Source organism: Anabrus simplex, chromosome 1 (genome assembly GCF_040414725.1).
Source record: "Anabrus simplex isolate iqAnaSimp1 chromosome 1, ASM4041472v1, whole genome shotgun sequence".
Lineage (NCBI taxonomy): Eukaryota > Metazoa > Arthropoda > Insecta > Orthoptera > Tettigoniidae > Anabrus > Anabrus simplex.
In genome coordinates this window covers 66,294,504-66,315,885 of record NC_090265.1, presented here as the reverse complement: position 1 = coordinate 66,315,885, position 21,382 = coordinate 66,294,504, and the positions used below count along the sequence as shown (strand labels likewise).

At 37.6% G+C, this 21,382-nt stretch overlaps 1 protein-coding gene across 1 annotated transcript in view; it reads right to left on the bottom strand.

The window, feature by feature from the left end:
• LOC136884187 (protein phosphatase 1 regulatory subunit 21) overlaps positions 1-21,382 on the bottom strand; it is a 179,924-nt gene that overhangs the window by 85,895 nt on the left and 72,647 nt on the right. The window contains exons 8-9 of the mRNA XM_068228739.1: positions 907-1,043; positions 505-597 (exon numbers count right to left, since the gene is read on the bottom strand). Coding sequence (XP_068084840.1) covers positions 505-597; positions 907-1,043 — 230 coding nt within the window. The remainder of the gene's footprint in view (positions 1-504; positions 598-906; positions 1,044-21,382) is intronic.

Genomic DNA, 21,382 nt, shown 5'->3' with positions numbered 1-21,382 from the left:
ACAATATATACCCCTACTGTTCCATACTACCAGGAGAAATACAACTTAACAGACACACAAATCATTGGACTATTGGACTTATACTGGGTGAGAGGGTTACCATTCTCAAGAAATCGGTCATCACTACAAGCGTTTCCACGTGACAAATGAAACAATCATCACCTGGGGAATATACACTCTAAAGGGGTCCATATCCATTTATGCTTCTTTCACATAATTTTCTGGATGAGCACACTTTCACCTGGCCGGAAGATTTCCCTGTGATCTTTTTTCTTCTTTGTATCCATTATGACGATGTATTTAATTTTAAAGCAAATACTTGTTTTGTGATATTCTATGTGATTCCTGGCAACCACACTGGTTTGGGGAAGTATAAAGTGAAGATAGTGAAGAAGAATACCTCAAGAACTGCTACAAATATAAAGGAACCTCTAAAAGAGAACAAGTAAAACAATTCTGTTGCTTGGGAAGAATGAATGGATGAATAAATAAATCTATCTGTACCTTTCATGGTATCGTGAAGTTCCCTGAGTACCTGTGTCACTTCTAGTAGAAACCTGCGCTGCGATGATGGGGGATGCTGACAGGTTCTTTTACCTAGTAATATACAAACATTTTAAATTGTAAAACAGTAGTTTAAAATAGTTCCTATATACATCAATATGTAAAACAAAATTGAGGTGAAAAAATATTCAAAACTAACATATCTTGACTATGGACTGAAAGTGATGAATGAAGTCATAAGGTTCTTAAATAAGCTGTATATCTATCCAAGATCAGAGGAATCTCAGGTTCAAGTATAGAAGATATCTAGCATTTTTCTGCTATATTCCAATTGAATTTTAAAAAATCAGAATCAGTGTGATGTTGAATACATACAAATCAAGAAACATTGGGTAAACTTACTCTGAGCACAGAGTAGCTGCACATAAGTATTGAGCTTCATGAAGAGATTTGTAATATTGGTAATGTTTTGCAGAACTTCAGTATTCATCGCCTCCAAACTACCAGTGCATGTTGACAACATATTCTCTTCCTCCATGCTATAAAAAACAATTTCATTATAATTTTTGAACAACATCTAGGCTACCAAAGACACATAAAATACAAAATATTAAATATATTCTATACAAAATTTGATACTCAATATTTTATAGACAATATCCATGATAAATAGTAAGAAGTTATTTATTTACCATTGGGAAGATAAGCTGATGGACATTTCTTTTTTTTACGAGTTGCTTTACATCTCACTGATACAGATAGGTCTTATGGCGATGATGGGACAGGAAAGGGCTAAGAGTGGAGAGGGAGCAGCCGTTCCTTAATTAAGATACAGCCCCAGCATTTCCCTGGTGTGAAAATGGGAAATCATGGAAAACCATCTTCACTGGATACCGGATGCACTTAAGCGACTGCAGCTATCGAGCTTGGCTGAAGGAACATTATTATAACAAAACTGATTGAGGAGTAATTAAAGTAAGTAAACTCGTGTTCTCGTCCTGAGGTGGTGCAGCTCTTTTCAGGCATACCCCAATGGAAAGTGAGCTGTATGCACCATTTTAATCACATGAAATAAATTTCATTTTGGATCTGTACTGACAATTATATTATATAAGATGAAAAACTAGTATACTGGTTCCACCAAGTCAATACATATTATTTACATTTCAAAATTGTAAAAGCATCATATTAGAACAACAATACAGGTTTTGGCCGCATTAGGCCATCTTCAGCTGCCTATAAATAACTTTAACTTAAAATTAATGTATTGAAAGTTGCAAAACATGAGTAAAATCTTCATTCATACAATATACTTTTAAATTAAAATAGGCGCATGTTGAAACATCATTATATGAAAGAGTCACTTGATGTAGTATGATGAAGTCAGACTGAGTCGGACATTGAACATTTCTATGTAATAAATGACAGTGATGATGCAATTAAAAGTTTCTTCCATTCCTTAACATTTGTTTCACATAAAAATATTGACAGTTAATTCATTAAATCTGACAGCCATCCGGCTGGCATTAAAATTAATTTAATTTACATTTGTAAACTTTACCATTCTAGAATAATGCTAACCGTTACACTACTGAGGCAGAGGAATTATAAATCTATGGAGAGTCAAATACAGCAGTGGCCAAAATATAAGTCAATGCTTTTTACGTTAAAATGTATTAATAAAAATTGTAGTCGTCTTATATGTGCAGAAATAATTTTTGTGAAGAACTATTTGTGTAATTCTCCAAATGCACTGGCTTGTACGGCGGAAGTCACTACACACATTGCAGCTGAGCTATTAAACCAAAATTCCAATCATAGTGGATGGTGTAGAACGGAGAGCGATTTTTCACTTCAGTTACACAAACTTCAAACTGCAGCTTTTACACAAGGCCAAAATGTACTAATAATGTATGGACTGCAAATGTGAATGTAACCTATAACATTGGCGAAAGGATGAAGAAAAGTTAAAGAATGCTGGCGCATCAAGAAACTATTTTCTTGCTGTTTATTTTATGTTGCATTCATACAGATAGTTTTTACAGCAATGATGGGATAGAAACGGGCTAAGACTGGGAAGGATAAGATCATGGCCTTAATTAGGGTACAGCCCCAGCATTTGCCTGCTATGAAAACGTGAAACTACAGAAAACAATCTTCAGTGCTGCTGATAGTGGGGGTTCGAACCCACCTTCTCCTGAATGCAAGCTCACAGTTATGTGAGTGACCCAAACCACAAGACCATCTTCCTCGGTTTGAATCAAAAGAAGTATTCAGAGGATCAAAGACAGTAAAATTTAACTGATATGCTTGCAGATGAAATGAAACCAGCATTATCCAATTATTTGCGAAGTTATTAGAATGAAGGCATTGGCAATTGGAAGTGGCATGTGAGTGAAAAGATCTGATAAGACTGCAGCCAGACAGGCATTTTTAAATGTAACATCTATCCAATGAATAACGCAAGAAATATGCAAATAGCAGTGCGGAATATGCTGTGGCTAGACACTATGGAATTTATTGTGCAATATCAAAGCACAAAGCAGTCCTCAAGGTCACAACGCACATGAATGTCTCACAACCCATAAAGGATGAAACTGGGGCCGATGACCTTCGATGTTTTTTGCTAGGGGCTTTACGTCGCACCGACACAGATAGGTCTTATGGCGACGATGGGATAGGAAAGGCCTAGGAGTTGGAAGGAAGCGGCCGTGGCCTTAATTAAGGTACAGCCCCAGCGACCTTCGATGTTAGGCCCCTTTAAACCACAAGCATCATCATCATAATCATCATCATGAAAGGATGCAACTATTAACAAAACTGTATACCGTACATTACGCTCTCAAGCCAGTTCTACGTACTCATGTACGCTTGCTGTTAATAGCCATTGTGGTGATACACTGTATATGTGTATCCTTCACACAGTACTATGCAAATACAGCATTTGTACAGCATCTGTCGATCATTCGTGAAAATTTTGTGTACCAATGAGCTCTAGAAGCCTTGATCTTTCTGACCACTTATATTTAACAATAAACATTTCACAAGCTTGTCACTTTATGCATCACTGAAGTGAGGAGTAATGTGCCTTATGCTTTCTGTTGTGACAAAACAGAAATGATCAACTTTTAGACACCTTGATTATGACTGTCCTATGTGCTACTAAGAATTTCAAATTCTTATGTATGATATAGAAGAAAGAGAAGAGGTGAATTTTGTAGAGGGTGAAGTACTATGAAAATAAAGCAGGGTCTTTGCATGATCTTCCAGGTTCTGAAATTGAATGTGTGCTCTTTTAGGAGAAGAGAGGAGAGTAAGCAGTTTTGCTGGTAATTCCAACAGTGAAGAATGTGATGCAGATTATACTCAACATTTTGCCTCTTAAAGAAGATGAAGACATGGAATGTATCAATGTAACAGCTGCTTACAGTGACATCACGTATGCATGTCACAAGTTCCACACTAAGTAGGGCGAGTGGAAAATTCCTTTTACTGGAAAACTGTAGCCACAGAAGGATTCTGCTAGTATGTTACATGTGTTTTCCCTCTACTTTGATGAGGAGGTTATATATACATAGCAGAGGAGATGAGCAGATATAGTGAACAATGCTTACAGGTGAGTGTATATAAGCCAAGGTTGTGTGTTAGGAACCAAAAGCCCCTGGCAGGCGACAAAATTTATGTGCTGCTTGGTCTCAGTATGTTAATGGGTATAAAGCAAAAGCTGACCCTGTAAATTTATTTCAGAAGAGATGCATTTCTGGAGTTCCCAATATTTCAGCAAATTATGAAGAGGACCGGTTGGACTATTAATGTGATTCCTGCATTTTATTGATAATACAACACTTGATAATTATACCTCTTTGAAATGATTAAAAATTCAAAACATTCTTCAAATAATGAACCTCAAATTTCAGTCTGCCTAACTTCCACCACAAAACGTTACGATTAATGAATCAATGACCTTGTGGAAACATTGGCTAGGCCTAAAACAGTATATCCCTCTGAAAGCCACGAGTTCAGAATAAAAACGTATGAACTTTGTGAATCATCTACAGGTGACGTATCCATTATGCACACCCAGGGGCATTGAAGACACCAATAGTAAAATAAAAATCCACAGCCTGTTTCCAGTCATTTGACTGGGTCAGGAATGGAATGAATGAAGCCCCCATCTAGCATCGAGGATAGGAATTGTGCCAGCTGCATAAGCTGCTAGTGGCTTTACGTTGCACCGACACAGATAGGTCTTATGGTCTAGCCGAACAAGATGGGATAGGAAAGGCCTAGGAGTTGGAAGGAAGTGGCCATGGCCTTAATTAAGGTACAGCCCCAGCATTTGCCTGGTGTGAAAATGGGAAACCACAGAAAACCAACTTCAGGGCTGCCGACAGTGAGATACGAACCCACTATCTCCCGGATTAACTATCAGAATGATGTCTGACATGGTATGGACAGGTGATGCACAGACCTGATGACTACATTGTGAAGAAATGCTTATCCATCGCTACATAGAAAAAAGATTGAGGAAGACCTGTAACTAATACAAGATTGCAACCAATAATTACAAACACATGATTACAGAGACATGATAAAGCTTGGGTCTCACTGAAGATGATGCACTACAAAGAAATAAATGGCACCTCATGATTAAGAAAAACATCCCACATGATAGGAAATGACAAGGAAGTAGAAGGAAAAGTTGTAGTTATTTAATTTTTCTTGGAAATTCCTTCCAAAAATTCAAGCCAATACTGCAGTTAATAAATACAAAACCTCAGTAGTTATTAATTGTTTTGGGTTAATTTAGTATTTGAGAAATATTTATTATAAATTTAACTGCATCAAAATATCTCTGATTAGGTACTGAATTCAATTACGTGGGTGCAAGTTGACCGGTCAAACATAATAATACAAGACTGCAACTGATAATTACAAACACATCATTACAATGGTATTTCTATAATATACCATGTTGTTGTGGCGTAGGGATGTGGCGACCCCATCACCCAGTGGGAAACCACTGCAATCAGCTACCCGAGTATTTGCGGGAAAACCATAACGTTTGCGGGGTATGGAGGAAATGCCTACTCCCAGTCCTGAACAACTAGGATGAACTTGTAGCGTTTCATTTATCACCAATTCATACTTCATTAATCACCTTTTCAGATCACATCTGGAATTGTAAAGCCTGAACGCGGTCAGAAATGTTTCGATCGAAAGATCAGACAATCAATGATGATGAGTCTTCTAATGATTAAATCCACAGGTGTGGACAAACAACAACAAGGATCTGCACAAAGACGCCACTCAGAATCGGTGGGGTGTCAAGTAGAAGGCCTAGGCGAGTCGGAGCGCCTGGAAGCCCAACAGACAATTGACAGACAGCTGACAGACAGTGGACAAACCCAATAATGTAAGACGTTTTGCACAGTTGTAGGAAAATGGCCAGCTCATAAATTAACAAACAAAAATGGCCAAAGATTTATTGAACTTTGTGCAGATCATGGACTCATTTTGGAAACCACCAGATTCATGAGGCGACCACATAAACTTATGACGTGGAAATGCCCTAACGTAAAATTTGGAGAGTTTCAGATTGATCATGTTGCTATGGATAAATATTATCATAAAGACATTTATAATGTCAGAGTCCTCCGTGGGGTAGACATTGACTCGGATCATTATATCTCAAAAATCAAAATCAAGTTAACACCAAAAAGGAAACACGTAATCATCTCAAAGCAAGGAGAAATTATGATCCCAGTTACTTAATAAATAATAAAATATATTTAGAGACACCTTTAAATGACAAATTAGAGACGATGATCAACAAACTTAAAACCAAAGCTGAAGAAATCGCTCCTATTAAAAGGAGCAAGAAACATGCGTGGTGGAACGGGGAATGTGACAAAGCAATTCAAGCAAGGCACAAGGCATGGATAAATGATCAACAGAGGAAAACAGAAGACAAACAGCTAAAGAAATTAGGACAATTAAAAGAAATGATCAAAAAGAAATGCTTAACACTATAGAGGAAACATTCAATCAGCATAAAACAAGAGACTATTACAAAACATTCAAGCAATATCAATCTAAGTTTACCCCTCCCACACTTATGTTAAGAAATAAAAATGGAAAAATGGCACACAATAATCAAGATAATGCTAACATCCTCACAGAATACTTTAAAGAGTTACTTAATTGTGAGGAACCTGTGGAACATTTAAAAAATGACCCTAACCCAAAAAAAAAAAAAAAAAACTCCATTACAAAAGATTATACCACCAGTTTACAATGAAGTGAAAACAGCAATTAATAAACTTAAAAACTACAAAGCAGCAGGAGAGAATCAAATAGTAGCAGAAATATGGAAGAATGCTAATGATCAGACTATTCAAAACCTACATAAATACATCATTGATATTTGGAACACGGAGAAGCTTCCCGAGGAATGGAATACAGAGATAATCCACCCGCTGCATAAGAAAGGTGATCGCTCCGATCCAAATAATTCTCGGGGGATATCCTTGCTTGATATTACATACAAGATTTTATCCAAGATTATATACACAAGAATCCAAGAACAACTCGACCAAGAACTTGGAGGATATCAGGGACGGTTTCGACCAGGTAGAAGCTGTCCAGATCAAATCATTAGTTTAAAATGGATAATGAAGCACCAAAGAGTTTGAAGTAAGAGTCTAGTCATCACGTTTGTAGATTTTTAAAAAGCATACGACAGTATTCATCATGAATCATTATTAAAAAGCCTTAAAGAATTTGGCTTACACCAAAAACTTGTTAACCTCATTAGTATGACTTTTAAAAATACGAAGGCAAAAGTTTAATTTAGAGGTGAATTATCAGAATCATTCACTATAAGAACTGGACTTCGACAAGGAGACGGACTTTCACCATTGTTATTTAATTGTGCATTGGAGAAAGTTATGCGTGAATGGAACAAGAAATGCCAACCAACTATCAAGATCGGTAGAAATATTAAACTCAACTGCCTTGCTTTTGCGGATGATTTAGCATTACTTGCAAATACAATAGAAGAGGCTAAATTTCAAATTGAACAACTAGAAATTATAGCACAAAAAAAAAATGGGATTACAAATTTCATTTGAAAAAACAGAAATGATGCCATCTTTTAAAGTTGATTTACCAGTTATTCAACTGAACAGTAATAAAGAGATTAAAATTGTTCAGAAATTCAAATATCTTAGGGAAATAATAACATGGAACACAAATGAAAAAGAAGCAATAGAACACAGAACAACTAAATTTAAACAAGCACAATGACTTACCTGGCCAAGCTATAAAAATAAAAAAATCTCTTTTGATAAACGCTAAGCTGAAACACTATAATTCCATAGTTAAACCAGAGGCAACGCATGCTAGTGAAACTTTATTCAAATTAAATGTAAAACCTACAACAGACAAATTACAGAAAACTGGTAGAAGAATTCTTAGAACAATTATTAATAAAAAACACCAAGTTGATGGACAGTGGAGATTGTTGCCTAACAACATTGTCTATCGTGAATCTGAATCAATAATATCTACAATGCGTAAAAGAACAATTTCCTTTTTCTGTCACATATCAAGATTACCAGACATCAGGATATTGAAACAACTATTTGATTACTTTTTGAAAAATAAAATCAATAGTAATTGGTTCAAAGAATTTCAGGATGATTTTTGGAAGAATTGGGTATAACTCGGCAACAAATCAAAGACAGAAAAGAGAAGAGGATTTTGAAGAACAAAAGCATAAGTTTCAAACTAAAAACAGTTGAACGGAAACAATATACTATATCGGACACACAAAGGGCTTCCAGGTCGGAGAGGATGAGAAAGTTCTGGGAGAAGAAAAAGAAAAAAACTCAAATGTATTGATTTAAGTGCTCCAATGAGGGTGTAAAATATGTAAATAAATAATAATAATACCATGTTGCGATGGCATATGATACTTGAATTACATAATGCACATGGAATGAAAAATTAGTGTACAATAATCACCTTTGTTGTGTCTGTCCTTGACAAAGTTCCAAACAGAAACTTTAACAAAGCCAAACCAGCAAGTTCTGGTCTTGTGTGTGGCATATAAACAAAGCACTGTCCTTGCTTACCAACTAGTGGTAAGCTGAAAAATTATGAAAAACTATACATGATGCCAACTTGAGAAAAAACTTCTTAGTAAACACTAACATAATAAATGTAATGTGAGGATTGAACATTCTCCCCCCCCCCACCCCCTCTCTGTTGATTATCAATCAACTGATGAACTAAAACTATGCATAATACACCATACAAGAAAACTGCTACACACTGAAAAAAAAAAATGAAAAATTTTACTTAAATGACACTTAAAACCTTAACCAATAAATGAAATTGCATGGTAAATGATGAGACAACACACAAATGCATGTGAAACTAGTTCTGGTTTCATGAGAAATGTTCCACATAGCACCAAGCAATTATCACCACATTAATATGGATTACGTTCACTTGCTGTCTTATACCTATAAAATGCACACTTGAAAGGATGTTGTAGCCTTAAATATTTACTAAAAATGAAGTATATGAAACAATCAAGAAAAAATAAAATGCATGATTAAAACACTAAATGTTTACGCCCTAAACATATTTCTCTGCTGGAAGTGGGCCGAGTTTCACTATGGATCTTTTGAATTCTCCATGGGATGTCCTTACAGTTGCTACACTAACTAATCCATCAGCTCCTGGATGAAGTTCCGTCACGATCAAGGAGAGTGGTACATCAGAACCAATGAAGAAGTCTGTATGATGACCTCGAGGCTGTCACAGAGGACAAAAAGGAGAAGACTTTGGTATCTCGGGCACATCGTAAGGATGGATTGGGACCGAACAACAAAGAAGATCCTCAACTTCCTGGTGGCCAATGAAAATGGGGGAGACCAAGGACAAGATGGCTAAACATTGTCTCAAGAGATCTGGGGTGTTAGGGATCTGGGGCTGGGGAAGGAGAGCTCTGGACTGAAAGAAGTGGTTGAGTGCTACTTGAGAAGCCAAGGCCTTTTATGGGCTGTAGCATCAGGAGAGTATGACTGCCTTGAACTGAGCTGAGAAGATAGTGAAACTTTTGAATTGTACCTAAACTTAATTGTTGTGTACAAGCAATTTGTAACTATCTGCAAATGGGATCCAATCTTCATAATTCCCATCGAATACAGGGAGTTTGATTAGTAGTAACTTGATATTTGTAACTTCATTATACTACTGACCTTTGAAGTTAATGGACTAATGCTTTTATCAAGGATCAATAACGCTTGGATTTTCACCTGTAATGAATACAAGGTGGTTTCTACTAGAGCTCAGCATTTGGAGGAAAACAACCACTCGAGCATTGCCCACTTCGTGCCGCTGCTCGACGGCTGGGAAAAGCCCACGCTGCGATAAGGCTGTGGCCGTCTACTACACTATGTGGCCGGTCGTCCTTCACCTCTCGGTGATCAGTGGAACGCTCGAGCACTGCCCGGTCGGTGACAGTAAAACCGCCGCGCGCTCTACAGTGCGGAATGCATTAGACATCGCGTGTAAAACCAGTTGGTGACTGGGCTTTGAGCAGTGTAGACAGCGTTATGGATCAACCAAGTATAAGTCGTAAACGCTGCATTCAAGAAACGAAGGCTTCTTCTGGGTTCGTGCAGTGTGCCACATGTGATACTGTACTTTCTTACCAGCCAAGCAAAACAGGTATGATTTGGCGCTGAAAAAATAACTGAGGATCAGAATTCCACCGAACACGTGCAGTACCAAGCAGCATAAAGAAAGTTGGTGTTGATAAGTTGGTCGATATGAGTGGAATAGATTTGCTACCGTTAAATACTTGTAGTAAGATTGGCTTCAAGAATTATTCGCAGGAGCTCATCAATGTTGGCGCCACTTATGGCAAAGTCAATAATAGAAGATGTTCTTACGCACCCTACCACTGTATCACGGCATATTAAAAAAAGGCCGAAAAAATACGGGCGACAATGGTGCCGAAGCTAATATGTGCCACAAAGAACAAAATGTGTGCTTTAGACGCTGATCTGTAGTCTGATAACTACAAGAAGAGAACTTTTTTGACTCTGACATCGCATTATGTTAACGATGAGTGGCAGCTAGAAACGCTTGTTTTGCTAACAACTGAGTTTCCGAACATACCTAAGACAGGAGAGAACATTCGGCACGAAATCGAAGAGCGGTTGCTTGAGTTAGCATTTAACAAGAATGATCTTACAAAATGTTACTTTGTCACCGACCAAGGAGCTAATATGAAGAAGACACTTGAATCTTACGACCGTTTGCCTTGCTTTGATCACTGCCTGATGACTGCGCTTCGTCACACATGTTAAGAGACGTTTTTAGAAGATGAAGCTCCTGAAATCCTGTCGTGTCTGCTATCAGCAAGAGCTATAGTAGGCTATTTGAAGAGATCGGGTCACTCGGGGCGTCTGCAGCACTCTGTGAAGCAAGAAGCTGTAACGCGGTGGAACAGTATACTGTTAATGCTCAATTCCATCATAAGTTTAATTGACGATATTCGAGATCTATTAGAATCCCGCGGGCAATCGAAACTCTTAGAAACTTTCCATGAAGAGTGCATACTAGAAGTTATCGCTTTTCTAACCCCTTTTAAAGAAGCGAGTTTGGATTTGGAAAGTGTAACAAGGCTGGAACGTGTGCTGCCTTGGTACACGCGTCTGTTACATCATTGTGAACCAGAAGAGAGTGACAGAGAAGTAAGAAATATTTTTATAAGTTACGATCGTTTATAAACCTGCTGAATTATCGGAATTTAATTATGTATATATTGTTTATCATTTTCAGTGCATGACGAAAATAAAAACGAGAGCAGCATATTTCAGCAGAGGCTATCCGTTACAAAGCCACGGTTCTATGGCCATCACGACGTCATTTGAAGAAAGTCACAGCAGAAGAAAAGCACGTCGCGTATGCTGAAGTTCGACAATTGTGCTCGTAAATGTGCCTGTAAATGGTAAGGTCGAATCACTGAAAAAAAATAGTAAACGAATGTTTCTGTATAGGCTTTTGGGCTTATGCCGTGTCAAGAAAATAAGGCATAAGCCCAAAAGCCTGTACAGTATCATGTCTTTAAGTACAGCCCAGAAAATCATTAATGACAACAAAACGAATGTTTGTTTGTCTAATCTTCCAACTTTGGTTAGATCAGCAATTATGCCGTCTAAAATGTACAATATTTGGGAAGTGTTTCGCAACCTAAATATTCCACAATGCGTTTTGATGTAATTTTTGCGATATATAAAGGAATTCACTGGAAATATAGCTTTTAGTAACCAGTATCCTAACTTTTATACATATTTAAAGGTGACATGAATGCATTACGGATGTTTTGTTCATTTTTAGAGCCCATTCAAGCAAACAGTGACCTAGTTCTTCTCATGAAAAAGTCCAAGGTGGACTGGAGTTCGGATGAGGACGACGAAGATGGACACAAAAATACTACTAATGATCTCGACAGGTACCTTTCGCTCTCCAAATCAGACTGTAGCTGTGCCGAATGCCACATTTTGAAGTGGTGGCAAACGCATGCGGAGTTATTTCCAAGGCTGTCAGTAGTAGTCAGAAAAGTTCTCTGCACTCCTGCCACTAGTGCTGCCAGCGAGAGAAATTTTAGCCAGGCCGGTCGCCTGCTGTCCAGCAAATGATCGTGCTTGGAATCAGACAAGGTAGATGATCTCTTATTGATCCATCACAATTTCGTAAGTATTCTGAACATACCACGTAATCACAAGAAAGGAAACATTCTTCAAACGCTATGAATGTATGATTCTACTTTCATTTACTTCACAGGAAGAAGTGCAAACCGCCAGCTGTAGTAGTAGCTCCAGGAACACAAATGAATCCTGTGCATCAGGCAGCACCAATGACGAAAAACGAATTGTATATTTATGATTCACATATAACTTTATTTACAGGTCATAATTTGTTTATAAATTAACGCTTGTAAAAAGAAAATTGATGAGTATTTGTTTAAAAACAATCCTGCATTTCTTCTTGATCCTGCATTTGATACTAGTACAATGTATATGTGGCCGAGTCTGGAGATAGGCTGTAACCGTACGTATGTACGATCCCCGAGTTTTTAGGTTAGGAAATTTTCGTATATAGTTTGTTAGGTTAACATCATGTAATTTTGTTTATTTACCATGTAAAAACGTAATATTATAAGAAGAATGTATAATTAGGGAATATTGCATATGTTCATCATTATATTTTGTATAAATTTCCGTTTGGGTAAGAGTCTGTAAATATGGCCTAGCCGTAAGGATTGTGCAACCGGGAAAACTGCGACTATATCGGGAAGGACGGTTGAAGTCAGTTGGATGTGTTGCAACAGGTGGCTTGAAAACACGGGGTACGGCAGGTTGTATCGGTTGAAGAATTGGAGTGAATCAATGTGGACATACATGAGCGGACGGTCTATGTCACATCATATACTCGATAGCCAATGCAGGGCTCTGTTTTGAGCGAGGTTTGTGTTGACAGAGTGACGCGTGAAGAAGTGCCGGTGTGAGCGTTCCTACCACTAAACTTTTCAGGACGCGATAACCACGTGTAGCAAGGATATATAGGTGTGTACGCGTGTGCGGCGAGTTACTCTGATTCTGATTCTCATTCTGTTTCTGACTCTGATGCTGATACTGTGTGTTTCTCATTTGTACTGGTCTGCGGGAGCGACGTATTTGCGCAGTTTGCTATACGATCTGCTATTGTTCGTGAGTATCTGATACGGAGTGAACATGGTATAATCTCGACGACTGACCGGCTTTGCAGTGGACTTTCTGTAAAAGAAAGTATTTGTTTGGAACTTGTCACCCGAGTATGCAGCTTCAGTTGATGGAGAATTTTGCTGTTTGCTTGCCTCCGGACATGTAACGCTTTCTGTCCAGCCAGCAATTGGCAAGAATTCAAGACGACGAAGAAGTGTAAATAAGGTTAGGGATGCTGTTAGTAAAGAAGGTTGCATCCATATGTAGACAAATAGTCGTCGTACTTTTCTCTACCAGATTAGGATTCACGGTAACAGTGGAGTGCAGTGGGGCTCTTACCTGGAGGTATGTTAAAAGTATAATGATGTTCTATTTTTAGTGATGATTTTAATGATGTGTAATTTGCCTTTGTAGACGGCAAACGAGTAAATCTCGTGAAGAGATGATTTTGTTGGGTAGTATTGTGTATATTAGCTCTATGTAAACAGCAAGCACTAAGTGGATTGCATAAGTGTTTATTTTGTTGGTGTTTGTCACATATTAGTTCTTATTCGATGTTCTATTTTTAGTGATGAGTTTAATGATGTGTAATTTGCCTTTGTAGACGGCAAACGAATAAATCTCGTGAAGAGATGATTTTGTTGGGTAGTATTGTGTATATTAGCTCTATGTAAACAGCAAGCACTAAGTGGGTTGCATAAGTGTTTATTTTTGTTGGTGTTTGTCACAATAGTTCTTATTCTGGGAGTAAAGTCATAGAATCAAACTTTAAGTGAGTCTTTTGTCAGTGGAGTAAGGCTGAACCTGGCATGTTACCCAAATTTAATTTCAGGGGTTATATAGCAACAGGTAAGGTTATAAAGCAAGTCTGGAGCCTCGTCAGCCTGATGACCATCGCCTTGGGAGAGGGAGTGGCTCGTTGCTCTACATAATTAAATATTCCTGCAATTGTTTTGCAGGTGGCGCCCATTATCCTTGTTATTTACACTTAGTTGAGTCAACGTTTATCTGTTCAGTATTTCAATAAGCTTGCAGTAGTTACAAGGCTACACATAGCCCACTATTACTGTGTCCCCGTTTATCTAGCGAACGGAATAAAATACTATATGAAGACATTACAGTTCATAACGTTACAATTATTAGATACATTATCACCTCAAAGACGAAAATCCAATAGTCTGCAACATATTAACACATTTCAAATGTAACATATACAATTTAGGTTATAGAACTGATAGTACGAAAGACATTTGTAAAATAAATAGGTGAGGATTAATGTAAAGTAGTGGCCTATGATCTCGAGTCCGGCGAAGCGCAGCTCGCTGGCTGGCTAGCACTGAGCCCGCCGGTTACTGGCGACCGACCGAGCGTTTGGCGCGCTCGGCCAGTCGCTGATGATCGGTAGCCTGCAACCGGCTGCACAGGACGCTCGGCCGCATAATCCCGAGAGTCAGAGAGGTGAGCGGTACTCGCCGGTAAAAATCAGAGATAATGCAGACCTCTAGTTTCTACTTCTTCCCTATTTGGCCGGGCTGAGTGGCTCAGATGGTTAAGGCGCTGGCCTTCTAACCCCAACTTGGTAGGTTCGATCCTGGCTCAGTCCGGTGGTATTTGAAGGTGCTCAAATATGACAGCCCCGTGTCGGTAGATTTACTGGCACGTAAAAGAACTCCTGTGGGACTAAATTCCGGCACCTCGGCGTCTCCGAAGACCTTAAAAAGTAGTTAGTGGGACGTAAAATAAATAATATTATTATTATTCCCTATTTGCTGTATGATCTGAATTAGTATCTTCTACTTCTAGTTCTGTTTCAACTTTGTTGTACTTTTTTTCAAGCCATATGATTGCATCATACCAGACTCTCAATCCATGCAAACTACCATTGGTTTCCTAATTGAATGTGTCAACGTGGTTTTTAATTCTTGTCATTCTACCCTTTATGCTTCCACGTTCCTTAATGAGCTTACTTTGATCCATAGTAAAGCTGGGATAGGAAGTATATCCAAAAAAAAAAAAAAAAAAGGAAAGGAAAGGAGTTGGTCTGATCTGTTTTATGTGCATTATCCATATGCTGGTTACTTCTTGAATTCTCATTATGACTTGAAATGACATATCACTTTACAAACACTGATACTTAAAGTGCACAATGATGCCACACACAATAACGCATCATTAGGCCACTAGGTAGCATACTGCAAACATGAAGAATTGTATCTGCTTCATTTTCTATCAAAATCACTACCATCCACAAATGTGATGGAACAAAAATGTTCTGGATAAATTTAGCATTTGAGAAATAGATTATAAATTTTAACTGCCTCAAAATATCTATGGTTAATGGACTTCATAAGTACTGAATTCAATCACGTGGATGTAGGAGGACTAGTCAAACATATTTAATAATACAAGACTGCAACTGGTAACTACAAACTCATGATGACACGGGTATTTCTATAATATGCCATGCTGTGATGCCATACAGTACTTGAACTACATTATGCAAATGGAATTAACTGTACAGGGTACAATAATCACATTGTGTCTGTCCTTGACCAAGTTCCAAATAGAAACTTAAACCAAGCCAAAACGGCAAGTTTCTGCTGCTTGCACAACTCATAAACAAAGTACAGTCCCTGTCTACCATCTAGTGGTGAACTGGAGAATTATGATGAACTACTTCACAAAGGTGAAAAAATTAGTGTATCCTCCTAATTCAATACATCATATATTCCATTATTAGACGGAGTAATCAAATTCAAATGTGTTTCGGCTCGTTTGAGCCACATTCAGTGAAAAGGGGGCTTGAAATAATTTACATAATATAAGCTAAAAAATGCTAAAAAACATAATGAAGGAATAAATGAAAAAAACAAAAGAGAGCCTAGACGGAAACAAAATTAGCATAATATACAATATTTACATCATCATATGGAGCAAAAAACAACTCACTGCGAAAAAATTCAGTGGAACAGGGGTTAATACAAAACGTAATTGAAACTAAAAACTGTGTTAACCTAAGAAGAAAAGAAATGAAACAAATGATACAGATGGAAATGAACAGTAAGCGCACATAGTGAGGTTGCGGACCTCTTAGTTTACAAAATATTGGTTTTGTAACAATACAAAACAGGATGAAATCACTGTTGAAAATTCAGGCAGAAAATCTATCTTTGTAGAAACCCATCACATCGAATTGGCTATGAGGGGAGCGGGAGCAAAAAAGTTTGAGAGACCAAGCCTGACATAACATGCAAGCAAAAAGCCTGTGACAAGGAAAAACACCAATGAAATTTAAAGCTTTAGAACAGCAGCATTCTCAATATCTTCTCAATCTAGCGGTCCCATTCTTGATTAACATTTCATAATGTTGGCTGGTTGGTTTGTCTTATTATAAAAGGTCGGAAGGGCCACGACTTAAAATTGAGAAGCTGTGTTAGGGAGATGACAGATGCATGGTAAACTGCAAATGACCTAGTGGAAACCGTCAATGAAGTTCCAATCTGTAATGGAAAAAAATGAGGTTGTGTGAGAAACTTGGGCTGATAAGTAAAAAGTATGGAATGGGTGTGTAGAAAGCTTAAAACGTACGGTGTTAGAAGGTGGTTGTCCTCTCAAACGGCCTGGCCTTCTCAAAGTAATGGTCTCGTTCACGCGATCGAGTCTATTGTTGGTTCAGGTGTGTTTGCGAGGATGGAAGGAGCGGAGGGGGAAGGGGTAGTGCAAGGCTGGTGTGGGGAGGGGGGAATGGTTGTGAGTTGGAGAGATAGAGGCGGGGTTTGTTTATCTTATGGAAGTTCTGACAAAAATATGGAATGAACGTTTCAAGTAGAATGTTCTTTTTCTCGCTAACTTCATTTAAATTGTGAGAGGGGTTCATAAACTGATCTAAATCGACGCGGATGCTCTCGAGAACGTTGAGCAAGGTGCCTTTTTGCTCATAATGCAAGATCTTAAGGTCTTTATCTATTGAAGTGTATTTGTGGCTGGATGCTTTATGATATTCACTCATAGCTGAAAAACTATTATATTTGAGAGCGTTGCGATGTTCGGCGTATCTTATGACAAAATTGTGGCCTGTTTGACCAATATAGCTGGAATCACAGAATTGGCATTCTAATTTGTAAACTACGGAGTTCAAATATTTGTTATTGTTGACAGTGTGTGGATTGAAAATGAGTTTGGAGTTGGTGTGGGAGGTTCTATATGCTATTTTGATGTTGTGTCTTTTTAAAATATTAGAAATTTGGTAAATGCTACTATTATTGAAAGTGAATGTGGAAAGCTTTTCTTTAGGAGCGAAATCTTTTTCTAGGGTAGTCTTGGGCCTGCTCTTATATCTATTGATGATTCTGCTGACGAAGGTTCTACTGAAACCATTGTGTTCTGCAAAATTGTAAACAGTATTAATTTCTTTTTTTGTAATTCTTGCGAGATAAAGGAACAGTTAATGCTCTAAGGACCATACTATTGTAAGCTGCTTTTTTATGTATGTCTGCGTGCACAGAGTTCTGATGAATAGTATTGATGGTGTGGGTGTGTTTCCTGTATATATTGAAGGATAAAGTGTTGTTGCTATTGCGCATAATGGTTAAGTCCAGGTAATTAAGGGCATTATTGTTTTCTGACTCGATGGTGAATTTTATATGTGGGTCAATGGAGTTGAGAAATTGAAGTACTGTGTTGCTGTTAGTAATGCGGTAGTCTAAAATAACAAACGTGTCATCTACAAAGCGTGTCCAGTGTTGAATGTCGTTAATCTTGCCAATGATGTGGGAATGCTCTAAATGATCGATGTAGATATCCGCAAGGATTCCTGAAGCTGGTGACCCCATGGGAAGGCCTATCTGTTGGTAAATGACATTATTGAAAGTGAAGAAATTGTTGTTCAAAGTAAACTCCAGAATCTGAATAAATCATCTATTTCGCCTATACTTAAATTGCTGAATTTGGAAAGATTGTTCTTGATCAATTGTACGGTGCTGTTAACGGGAACATTAGCATACATGTTAGTAATATCAAAAGAATGAAGAGTGTGGTGTTTGGATAAATTAAAGTGTTTAATCTTGTTGCAAAATTCTATGGAGTTCTTTACTGATGTATTGGCTTGAAAATGATAGTGTGACTTGAGGAATTTGTGAATGAACCAAGATACCTCATAAGTCGGACCGTTTCTGAAAATGATAATGGTCTTAATCATTTTGGATTTTTCAAGGTCATTAAACAGAAATGAAACGTTCCTAATGATGGTTTTTAGGTCTCTTTGTATTTTATTAGTTGGATCTTTTTTAGAGGTTATGAAGTTGTTGTCTGCAAAAAACGTGTGCTTTATTAGTATAGTCACGTTTGTCCATGATTACAGTAGTATTCCCTTTGTCGGCTATTATTATTAAGTCATTGTGTTTGACTTTTTTCTTTAGTTTGTTTGCTTTAGCTATGTGCTCTGTGCTGGGTTTAATGGTTTGTTGTTGATTAAGAATGGAAGATAGCTTGCGTTTGACTTCATATCAGACCTCTTCTTGTATGTTTATTGGTAATTTATTAATGGCCAATTCAGATTCAGCTATGGTGGAAATGAAATTATCACAGTTAGAAGGCCCCAATTATGTTCAGGTACCTTGCTCAGCACATCGAGATCATCGGCATCAAGATTGATTTTACTTAAGTTTACTACAGGTTGGTGAAAATCATTTGGTTTTATGTTATTTGGGGTGTTATGTTTGCTAAGTGTTGTTTTTGAAAGAGCATTCCATTTTTTGTCAAGTGTGTTTTATTTCTTTAACAAAGTTAGGTTAAGTTTGTTAGAGACTGTAATTGAGAGGACGTTCATTCGAGGGGGCAAAGAAGAGTGGAAACTTCTAAATGAGTTTCATATGTTTGTGGTTCAGAAGAGATTTATTTTTATGGAGAAATTTGATTTCGTCTTTAATCCAAATTTTATTGGTTTTAAGCTGAGTCGCGTGAGTTTTTGCTGTGTTCCTATGAGTTTTCTTGGTAAATTTTAGAAAATTGGGGGTTACGTTATTGATCAAGCACTTTTTCAAAAAACGTAAGTCTTGCCCTAATTTGGCAACTTTTATTTTGAGATTGCAATAAAGGTTAGCTTTCTTGCCTGCCTAATGTCATTTCCATTACAAGATATTAGAATCATTCCGTATTGACGGTTTTCACTTTACAAAGGTGAAAAAATGAGTATCCTCCTAATTAAATACATCATATATTCCATCATTAGACGGAGTAATCAAATTCAAACATGTTTTGGCTCGTTTGAGCCATCTTCAATGAAAAGGGGGCTTGAAATAATTTACATAATATAAGCTAAAAAATGCCAAAAAACATAATGAAGAAACAAATTAAAAAAACAAAGCAGAGCCTAGACAGAAACAAAATTAGCACAATATATAATATTTACATCATCATGTGGAGCAAAAAACAACTCACTGCAAAAAAATTCAGCAAAACAGGGGTTAATAATTGAAACTAAAAACTGTGTTAACCTAAGAAGAAAAGAAATGAAAACAAATGATACAGATGGAAATGAACAATAAGTGCACATAGTGAGGTTGCAGACCTCTTAGTTTACAAAATATTGGTTTTGTAACAATACAAAACGGGATGAAATCACTGTTGAAAATTCAGACAGAAAATATATCTTTGTAGAAACCCATCACGTCAAATTGGCTATGAGGGGAGCGGGAGTGAAAAAGTTTGAGAAACCAAGCCTGCCGTAACGTGCAGGCGAAAAGCCTGTGACAAGGGAAAACACCAATGAAATTTAAAGCTTTAGAATAGCAGCATTCTCATTACCTTCTCAACCACCTTCTAAACACCGTAAGTTTTAAGCTTTTTACACACCCATTCCACTCTGTGTTTTTTCATTTGTTCCTTCATTATATTTTTGGCATTTTTTAGCTTGTATTATGTAAATTATTTCACCCCACCCCCTTTTTCACTGAAGTTGGCTCAAATGAGCCGAAACATGTTTGAATTTGATTACTCGGTCTAATGATGGAATATATGATGTACTGTATTGAATTAGGAGGATACACTAATTTTTCACCTTTGTAAAGTGAAAACCGTCAATACGGAATGATTCTAATATCTTGTAATGTATATGACGAACTACACACGATGCCAACTTGAGATAACCTTCTTAGTAAATACTAAACACTAAGATAATAAATGTAATGTGAGAACTGAACATAGATAACTGACCTTTGCTTACACCTGCATTTGCCCTGTTCAAAGGCTGAGGGAGTAAACTCAAAAGGAAAACTGTTGTATTCATTAGGCCTAGCAAGCCAGCGGAAGAGTAGCTGTTGTACTGCTTTCAATCCTCTAGTCAGGTCAGATCTCCTGCTATGGCACCCTGGATGAGACATACTGCCTGTAGCCAGAAGAAGCGCAAATGAAACAAACTGGTAAATTAAAGATTGTTTTGGGGAAGATTGTCTACATCCCTAATAGCAGCAAAAGTGCATCTATTTTATGCATCCGTAACATCCCTAGAAGGCTGGAGCCATCCTGGGAGTCTCCAGCCATCACAGATTCTATGCCAATGGATTGCGCTTCAGGTCTGTCAGGAACCATGCGACTGTTGTAGTGCACCATCATTTTCACGTTAAAAGATATCACACAACAGGCATCTTCTGAGAGATGATAGAACAGGTTCTAATGCATAATCCTCTTAGTAAGAAAGTGGCATAAAGCTGGCAATTGTAGGATCACTGCTTTGCTTGAACATAGACTGTACAGCGAATTGCGTGCTTCACTTATGACAGTAGTCCTACTCAGGATCCATTTTGCTCACCCTGTATGGGAAAGGGGACTAGAAAAGGTGCCCTAAACATAGTCAGCCAAACTGCCACCCTGCTAGACAGCCACATCTAGAGGGTACACCATTTGCAGTTGAAATTTTAAAAAGTACAATTAAAGAGATCAGATGCTTTTCGAGATTTCCAGATCTTTTCAGAAGATGAGGATATTCTTTTCTGATGATAATTTAAAGCTCAAACTCGGGCAAAAGCTGTTGAGATGTTATGTCTGGTGAACACTGCTTTATGGAGTAGAGACCTGGACTGTCAACTTTCCTC